Genomic DNA, 9,645 nt, shown 5'->3' with positions numbered 1-9,645 from the left:
TATTATTTAATATTAGTTTATAAACAATAATATTCTAAAGATATTGAATTATTATAATGATTTTAATTTTTTCAGCAAAAAAAATTAATTGTTCTAAAAAATTTTCCTGAATTAATTAATTCTATTACTTTTTTATAACATAATTATTAATTTAATTTAATTATTAATATTTTATATTTCAGTATTAATCTATTTAATTAAGTTTATATTTAATTAATAAATAAAAATTAAAACTACATGGACCTGATTAAAAATTTAGTGAAATTATAAGGACTTAATTAAAAGAAAAATAAATACAAGGACCTAATTAAAAAAAAGTAAAAGTATGAGGACCTAATAAAACGAAAAAAAAACTATAGGGACCTGATTCAAAATTCGTTGAAACTATAAAAACTTGCGGATTAATTAACCCTTAACTCATATAAGTGTAGTACATGTAGCCTCTAAGTTATGGAATAAAAACTCCTAAAAACTATTTAATGAAGAGGTTATAGAGTGTAGAATATGAAAAGTCAAGAGTTGAGAGAATTTATGGACATTTACGTATTCTAATATTTATAAAATGATAACATTTGATGTTTATTTTTTGGGTTAAGGTAGAATTTTAACAATAAAGTTTTCCTGAAAGAGCACTGGGCACCATAAAATTTATTTGGGTGCAAAAATATACATGAAGTTGTCAAAAGGAGCATCTGCACCATACCGTTAATGTCTGTCAGTTTGCCGTTAGAGGGGCCCACAAAGTCAACTTTAAGGTGCATTTTTAACAACAAAGTTTGCATCAAGGGGCATTAGGCACCATGAACTTTATTTGTGTGTAAAAATATACATGAACTTTGTAAAAGAAAAAAAATAACAAAATTCTTCAACCTCCATAAACATCCATTAATTTTATTCTTTTTGGTCTCACCAAATGCTATATTTTCTTTCTGTAAATTTTCACTTCCAAGCCGATCCATCTTTCTCTCATCATAGTCAACACACACTCTCTCTCTGTCATGTTGTTTTTTGAGCCTCCAAGCCTTTTATATGTATTTAAGCAAAACACATCTTTCCCTTCTAGGATATGAGGTTTATTGCTTGATCCAATTACTACCTCCAGTCCTTAATATAGGATGCAATGGACTAATTTGAGGAGATTAAAAATAAATAAATAAATTACTTTAAAATATTATATTTATTGTTTTTTCTCCAAATTAATTTTCTTGGCTTGTAAACTAATATATAATTTAATGATGCATATAAATATTTTAGAGAGATCATGTACTATATGCTATTGCGTCAAATAAATAAATAATATAATATTTAAAGTAATTTATTTATTTATTTTAATCTCCTCAAATTAGTCCATCGGATAGTATATTAAGGACTGGAGGTAGTACTCGGGTGCAAGGAATGAACCTCATATCCTAGAAGGGAAAGATGTGTTTTGCTTAAATACATATAAAAGGCTTGGAGGCTCAGAAAACAACATGACAGAAAGAGTGTGCGTGTTGACTATGATGAGAGAAAGATGGATCGGCTTGGAAGTAAAAATTTACAGAGAGAAAATATAGCATTTGGTGAGACCAAAAAGAATAAAATTAATGGATGTTTATGGAGGTTGAAGAATTTTGTTATTTTTTTCCTTTTATAAAGTTCATGTATATTTTTACATCCAAATAAATTTCATGGTGCCTAATGCCCCTTGATGCAAACTTTGTTGTTAAAAATGCACCTTAAAACTGACTTTGTGGGCCCCTCTAACGGCAAACTGACGGACATTAACGGCATGGTGTCAGATGCTCCCTTTTGACAACTTCATGTATATTTTTACGTCCAAATAAACTTTATGGTGCCCAGTGCTCTTTCAGGAAAACTTTATTGTTAAAATTGCATCTTAACCTTTATTTTTTTGTAATAAAAAAGTGAAGTGGTTCACAGCTTGAACGCCTTCACCCGCACTGCCTTGGACGCCGTGCTCTGTGGTTGAAGAGAGGAAAGAGAATGGAGACGGCACTGGAAGGCAGTTATGCAGATTTATTACTTATAAAATTCAAGTAAGAGGATGTTGGTAGTTGAGAAAGGGAACACGTGGATGATGAAATGCAAGTAAGCGGGATGCGTGGGCCAATGAAATGGGAACAACAAATCATGGTAATGCATAAATTTAAATTTATTTTTCATATTTTAATTATAGTTTTATAAATAATAAATCCGAATAATTTAAATTTAATTTTGTGGTTCAAAATTTTAAACTTCTTACTATCCGGTCGTTAATAGAAAAACTAATTTGACATTCAATCTAGTTATAAATATAAGATCTCAATTAATTTTATCTTTAATATTTTTCTTTTTTTCAAATAATTCTTGTAGTAACTGCATATATTAAAATTTTTATCAAATAATAGTTCTGATTAATTTACATGAGTAACAAGAATATTTTAAGAAAGACAACATTTATTTATTACAAATAACTAATTTAACTAATTTTTTTTAATATCCACAAATTAGTTCTCTAACTCTTATATTGAAGAGTTTAACTTGTATAAATAGTGAGACTATCCAGGATTATCAAATATATGAAATATTATTATTCGGATTTATTAAAATATATCATTCAGATTTATATATTTTACCTCTTAATATGAAGAATTTATGTTTAACATTTTGCAAAATCAATTTTAGTTTTTTTTTTTGGCAATTCTGAATTTTATATATGCGTTTTTTTATAAATAAATGAGTTTGCATTTCAGCTAAGGCTGTTAATAAGGGCTAACCCACAACTGTGACGGGTTGAACCCATATGGGTCGGATTGAAAAGGCTTGCTTAAAGGCGGGTCGGCTTTAACCAACCCTAACCAACCTGCCAATACTTTTTTTTTGAATTTTTTTTTACTTTTTAATATTTTGTTCTTATACAATATTCAAAATAATGATAAAATTTTTGCTTTTTCTTGAAATATTTGATTGAAAGCACCAAATAAATTATGTACGTACTTTTTTTTAAATTTTTTAGATAAGATATAATATATAATAATATAATTATAACAATTAAAAATTTGAAAAAATAAAAAATACATGCGGTTAGCCCGTAGGTTGGCAGGCTAACCAGTGGTGGGTTACGGGCCTGACGGTACAGTTTAAAAATGCTCGTTTACTGACGGGTTAGTTTTTAACCAACAATAACCTGTCATTTTTTGTACGGTGGTGGGTTAAACTAGTGAATTCATATTACTGAGTTCTAATTTCAGCAACCTCCCTACAATCTCATCTAAACCCCTCATCCCCTTCTCTATCTCCCTCATTTTCCCATTCCCTTCCCCTTCTCCATTCTCTTTCCTCTCCTCACCCGCGTAGCACGGCGTTCAAAGCAATGAAGTTGCTCAAGCTGTGAACAACTTCACTTTTTTATTTAAAAAAATAAACATCAAATGTTATAAGATGATGTGACTGGGTGAAGTAAGGGACAAACCAACTCGTTTTGTCAAGAACCAATTATTGATAATTTAAAACTCGTTCTCACTGAACAAGTTTAAATATAATATTTTGATAAATTTTTTTTATTATGTAGCATTCTGATAATTTATTTTACTGTTAATAGCATATTGATAAATTTGTTGCTTGTAAATGGTCCTAAATGTTATCCTAAACAGTTGCTAAAAGCTAATCAATCTTAACCAATTTCCACTCTTTGCTAATGATGGAGGACAAGGACGTTTTGAAAAATTAAAAAAGTAATTAAAACGTTATACCATAAAACCCTTTTAAAAGTAACTTGGATGACATATTGTACTTTTTTCAAAAACAATTGGACCAAATAATCAAGAGATGATCACACTGATATTTTTATCGTCAAGCCTTTTATTCATGTGTTAGACAAATATTTTTGAACACAATAATACAAAAGAAGCGATTCATTCGTCACAACCAGATGCGTGACGTGAATCAGGTCTAGCCGTGGTCGAAACAAAATTATAATAAACTGGGTGGTAACTAAAAAAAAGAAGCGATTCAATATTATCCGCTCGCAGTCTTTATAAACTGGGACTCCTCCATTCCCATATTCAGGGACGCAGTGACGCGAAGATCCAGCAATGGAGATCCAAGGCTCGTCATTCTCTACCTTCCGATCCTACCTCTGTGCTCTTGCTCATACTCCTTCCCGCCTCGCTTGCCGAGCCGGTTCTCTCTCCACTTCCTACGACGAGATGAGCCGGGTTAGAACCCGGTCAGGTTCTGAAATGCGCAAGACCCTCCGCTGGTTCGACTTGGTCGGCCTGGGAATCGGCGGTATGGTTGGCGCCGGCGTATTCGTAACCTCTGGCCACGCCAGCCATTACGCAGCTGGCCCTTCAGTAGTGCTTTCTTACGCCATTGCCGGTCTTTGTGCTCTCCTCTCTGCCTTCTGCTACACTGAGTTCGCCGTCGACATGCCCGTTGCCGGCGGTGCTTTCAGCTACGTCCGCGTCACATTCGGTGCGTTTCGGTTTCATGAATTAGTCATCGTTTTTTTTTTAAAAAAATAAAATATACAGAACTCGCTTGTTGATGTTAGGTTTCAGTTCAATTTCACAGGCGAATTTGCTGCCTTCATAACGGGTGCGAACCTTGTGATGGATTATGTCATGTCCAATGCCGCCGTTGCCAGAAGTTTCACTGCATACTTTGGCACAGCAATCGGTGTCTCCACTGCGAAATGGAGGCTTACGGTTCCCTCGCTTCCAAAAGGATTTGACGAGATTGACGTCGTTGCAGTGGCTGTCGTTCTGATAATCACCCTTATTATTTGCTATAGGTATGCTCAAAATAAGCCCAGTGAAGGAGTTTTGTTCGGTTCGACCTTCACCATTATCATGCAAAGTTTTGACCAATAACTGTATTGTTTGTGTTATTGTTTTCCCATCAGCACAAGGGAGAGCTCAGTGATTAACATGATTTTGACGGCGCTTCACATATTTTTCATAGCATTTGTCATAGTGGTGGGTTTCTGGAGAGGGAGCTGGAGGAACTTCACAGAGCCTGGTGATCCGCAAAACCCATCCGGGTTTTTCCCTTACGGGGCTTCAGGCGTGTTCAACGGATCAGCGATGGTTTATTTCAGTTACATCGGATACGACGCCGTTTCCACCATGGCCGAAGAAGTCCGACATCCAGTTAAAGATATCCCCATCGGCGTGTTGGGGTCGGTCATAACCGTAACGTTTCTCTACTGTCTCATGGCCGCTTCCATGTCCAAGCTTCTTCCATACGACATGGTGAATGAGACTGTCCCAATTATTTTTATTCATGAATTTATGTTATTCCATTAAGAAAAAAATTCCCATCGACGATTGGATCTGATTCCACCGTGCTGGGGGATTTCACGCAGATCGATGCGGAAGCGCCGTTTTCGGCGGCGTTCAGGGCGTCATCAGACGGCTGGGGATGGGTGTCGAATGTGATAGGGGCGGGGGCCAGCTTTGGGATCCTGACGTCGTTGTTAGTGGCCATGTTGGGTCAGGCTCGATATATGTGTGTGATCGGACGGTCCAACGTGGTCCCCTCTTGGTTCGCCAGGGTCCATCCTAAGACGTCCACGCCTGTCAACGCCTCCGTTTTTCTTGGTACGTTATGAGTTAATACCTGATCCGTGCAGGGCGGCTCGTTCTTTTGTGCTTTTTGTGCTCAGTAAATACAATCCATGCTTTTTGTCTTAGTGTACTCCTACCCTACTTTGCAAGATGCAGGCCTTAGCGTCTGCTGGTGGGGGCCCGTTTCATAGTCCTTGTTTCAAGGGACCCCCCCACCTTTCTTTCGGTCAGAAAAGTATATCAGAGGCTGCAGGAATTTTAGCAATTGCAACACTATTGTATGCAGCTGCAGAAATTATCTTAGACAGATGGTCTCACCTAAGCTTCATTCTAAAATGTAGCCATCTATTCGATAATTAAAACGTAGTTGCATTTCTTTGGCGTCAAACATAAAGCAGTAAATTTTGGTGCTTGTTGAGAAAGCTCTCACATTTGTGTTTCCTGTTTAAGTATTGAAGCTATATTGAATTGCCTATGCTATTGTAGATGGTCCCCAACATATGATTTCTCTGTCAACATTAATGAAGGGTAGCTTAACATCATGATCATTAATTTTCTGTAGTAGTATCCGAACAAGATATCGATGGAAGAGACAATTGGCAAATGGGTTAAGGGCGGAGCTGTTCGGCTCATGAAAATGTGATTCACTCATTCAAGGAAAATTAAGCTGCATAATAATCTTCATTTTCTTTATGTGTGCATTCAGTGAAATATAGAATCTTGCATGGAAATTAGTGGCTGGTATGGTCCAACCAATATTATTATACGAGTTAAATATTCCTCTTGCTAAGAATCTTTGACCGATGATGGCCTTAGCTCTTTAGGTTGCAAGGGGGGCCTAAATGTTGGACTTCCTTGATCTTTATTTCAAGTGGTTCATATTTTTTTGTCCAACCAAGTGGTTCATTTTGACTTCCTGCAATCGATGGGCTAAAATTCCCTCTCTTTATATCTTGAAGATATTATTGTGCATTTTGGGGTCCAATTTTTCTCATATTCGCAGATAATCTCTTTTTCAGGGATTTTCACTGCTGCAATTGCCCTTTTCTCTGACCTCAACGTTCTTCTCAGCTTCGTATCAATCGGCACCCTCTTTGTTTTTTACATGGTGGCAAATGCTGTAATTTATAGACGTTATGTGTCTGCTGAGACGACCAATCCATGGCCTACATTGTCCTTTCTCTGTTCATTTTCCTTCACCTCCATAATGTTCACCCTCACTTGGAGATTTCTTCCAACTGGAAGGGCCAAGGCAGGAATACTTGGTGCTTGTGGGGTGATTGCCATTGCAACTCTGCATATTTTCCACCGCATGGTTCCTCAAGCTCGGAAGCCAGAGTTCTGGGGGGTCCCTCTTATGCCATGGATACCCTCCATGTCAATATTTCTCAATGTGTTTTTGCTTGGTGCACTGGATGGGCCATCCTACAGTCGATTTGGATTCTTTTCCGCTATCGCTGTGCTTGTCTATGTATTTTACAGCGTTCATGCTAGCTTTGATGCTGAAGGAGATGGATCTCTTGGTGAAAAAAATGGGGAAATTCATTTATCCAAACAAAGTGGCGATCAAAGTTTTGAAGTGTAGATTATCAGCTGTACATGTGGCGATCAAAGTTTTGAAGTGTAGATTATCACCCCTCCCGCTCCCGCTCCCCCTCTTCCAAGCTGGGATAGGATGATTTCAACCTCATAGTATAATTGATAGTCATATAGAAGTGGGGAGAGATAATTGTATATCGTACAGATCATAGACAAAAGTAGAATAGGGTACGGGAAGAGTAGAATAGGCTCTCACTTTCGTGGAAATGATGAATTGTATAGTTAAAGTCTTAAGTAGCTGCATACGCTGTGATTGCTTTTGTAAATCAACCTCATGTTATGTGAAAAGCAGGACGGAAAAAAAAAAAAAAAAACTCAGTTCTTGTGCTCTTGAGCTTGGTTTTTCATCTCTGTGAATTTTAACTGCTAAAGTGAATAAAGTACTGTGAATACCAATTGAACCCTCAGGTAACTCTTGTTCTGTCACTCATCCTTTTTAAAGTTTGCGATGCTACATTGACTCCTGCTATTTGTGACTTTTTGAGCAAAATTCAAAGATATAAACAGCATCGAATCATGTGGGGTTTAGAATTTTTCTGAAGAGACTAATGGTCTCTGGCCAAAGGATCTATTGATATTGAAAGAACAAAGATGGCACAAGGTGGACATGTGACGTCATCTTCAAAAGAAATACACCAAAGAATGCTGTATTGCTGTTTTATAATAATTGGCAGAGCTGATGCATCCATCATTATTAGCATACACTAAGAAATATTTTTTTTGAAAAATATGGATAAAATATATACTTTAGCTGTTTAGCATGCTGCATTCGGATAAAGGAGGATGTGCCGTCCATTTATCTTCTTTTGTGTCGTCCCATCTCTGTACATGATGGCAGACATTTATAAACTCAACAAACTTGTCAGATCCGAAATCGATCTTGCTTTTTCAGTGTTATCAATTTTGACCTCAAGTCTCTGGTTCTTTTCTTTTTCTTCTTCCATACTTGTCTTTTTAGTTTGTATTTATCTAGACATAAAATGGATTCTCAGCGGTGATATATATATATATATGTGTGTGTGTGTGTATTATGATAGTTGATTCTCTTTGTCAACCCTTGGCATTTTTATTGAGTGGAATCCTGTAGCTTTTTAGTAGTTTTTAATGTTTTACTTCTTATTTTTAGGACTGTTTCTGTTTATGTTCTTCTTTGAGGTTGTGGGTCACACTGAACTTTCTGAATCACATGTCTATAGTTTTCTGTTATATCAGTTGAGGTAAATCACTGGCCGCAAAATGAATAGGAGAAACTAGAAACAAGAAAGGGAATTGAGTTGATAATAGTTATTGTCAACTGGATGATACCTTGCCATGGCATTGCTTACCTCATTCGCTAGGAATTCCCTGCTACAATATTCCACGCCATCATCAACTATGGCATATGGAAACAGTTTGTCACTATGTGACACTCTTTCCTCTTAATGCAATCTTGTTGATAGATTTGCATCTTCTAAAATTGTAATGATAAGATCCATAAAATATCTCAAAAGATAAGAAGTGGACAATATACATTCCTACTGTGTTATTCTCCTCTTCAAAAGCATTCTAATTTGAAAACCTAAGTATTATCTCTTGTTCAGTTATTTTTAATATAAGAGTTGGTTTAGAGTTAAATTCAATTCTAAATATCTTCGATACTTATCATGTTTTTTGAACTATTACTATTGATTGCACATGTTAAGGGAGTTTGTATAAGAGTAGTTTCAATACAAATAATTTAAAAGAGTATTTTAGAAAAACTCAACACATTTTTTTAAATAACTAATTTAATGAATTCTCTTAATTTATCCAAATTAATTACCTCTTTCAAAAGCATTCTAATTTGGAAAAACTAAGTATTGCTTCTTTGCTTAATAGAAGAGTTAGTTAAGAGTTTAATTTGGTCTTAAATATAGCATTTTTATTTTGTCTCTCATACTTTTTTTTTTTTTTTAATTGTTCCTGCTAATTGTGCATGTTAAGGAAGTTGCATAAAGGGTAGTTTCAATGCAAATAATTTAAAAGAGTATTTTGGAAAACCAACACATTTTTAATAAATAACTAATTTAATTAGTTTTCTTAATCTATCTAAATTAGTTCAGTAAGTCTTATATTAAAAACTAAAATCAATCCTTTTTTATTTTACCATGAAAATTCTGGCTGTATTGATCAAGGGGTCTTCAATTTAATTATTTCCTAAATTTGTTTTCTTAAAAAGGAAAAGCAAGAGAAATCTAGGAAATCATAACACAAGGCCGTGCCTTATCTCAACTTTGCAAGGTGGATGCCAGTGGTCTATGATTGACAAAATAGCCAAGAACTAAGAAGACAAAATTATCATGGGCCATTATGTTGGCACCATGTTTTTGCTTTATAAGCCTCCTTTGTCTGCTGCTCCAATTGTTTCTTTCTCACTTTGCCACATATTGTTTTTTTTACTTTCTTTGGGTCATAATTTGCTTTTGCTTTTTTTCCCCTCATGCCACTTTCTCTTTGTGTGGTCCCTTCTCTCTCA

At 35.4% G+C, this 9,645-nt stretch overlaps 1 protein-coding gene across 2 annotated transcripts; it reads left to right on the top strand.

Moving 5' to 3' along the window:
• The first annotated feature begins 4,021 nt into the window (after window positions 1-4,021).
• LOC114754742 (cationic amino acid transporter 7, chloroplastic-like) lies at window positions 4,022-7,452 on the top strand. 2 transcript variants are annotated; one of them, XM_028943561.1, is made up of 5 exons: window positions 4,022-4,458; window positions 4,558-4,777; window positions 4,889-5,237; window positions 5,351-5,585; window positions 6,572-7,452. In XM_028943561.1, exons 1-5 carry the CDS (start codon window positions 4,077-4,079, stop codon window positions 7,135-7,137), a joined length of 1,752 nt encoding a protein of 583 aa, XP_028799394.1. In that variant the 5' UTR covers window positions 4,022-4,076; the 3' UTR covers window positions 7,138-7,452. The 2 variants fall into 2 exon arrangements, with proteins under 2 accessions (XP_028799394.1, XP_028799395.1); XM_028943562.1 differs by having other exon boundaries at window positions 4,382-4,458; window positions 4,545-4,777.
• Window positions 7,453-9,645: the final 2,193 nt, after the last annotated feature.

This window comes from Neltuma alba, unplaced genomic scaffold (genome assembly GCF_004799145.2).
Source record: "Neltuma alba isolate B1F8T4 unplaced genomic scaffold, ASM479914v2 tig00010187_pilon, whole genome shotgun sequence".
Taxonomy (NCBI): Eukaryota; Viridiplantae; Streptophyta; class Magnoliopsida; order Fabales; family Fabaceae; genus Neltuma; species Neltuma alba.
This window is presented reverse-complemented; position numbering and strand designations above follow the sequence as displayed.

Coding starts and splice junctions, on each gene's coding strand:
- LOC114754742 (XM_028943561.1), top strand. CDS start 4,077: ATGGAGATCCAAGGCTCGTCATTCTCTACCTTCCGATCCTACCTCTGT. Junction 4,778..4,888: donor ACCCTTATTATTTGCTATAG/GTATGCTCAAAA, acceptor TTTTCCCATCAG/CACAAGGGAGAGCTCAGTGA. Junction 5,586..6,571: donor CAACGCCTCCGTTTTTCTTG/GTACGTTATGAG, acceptor TCTCTTTTTCAG/GGATTTTCACTGCTGCAATT.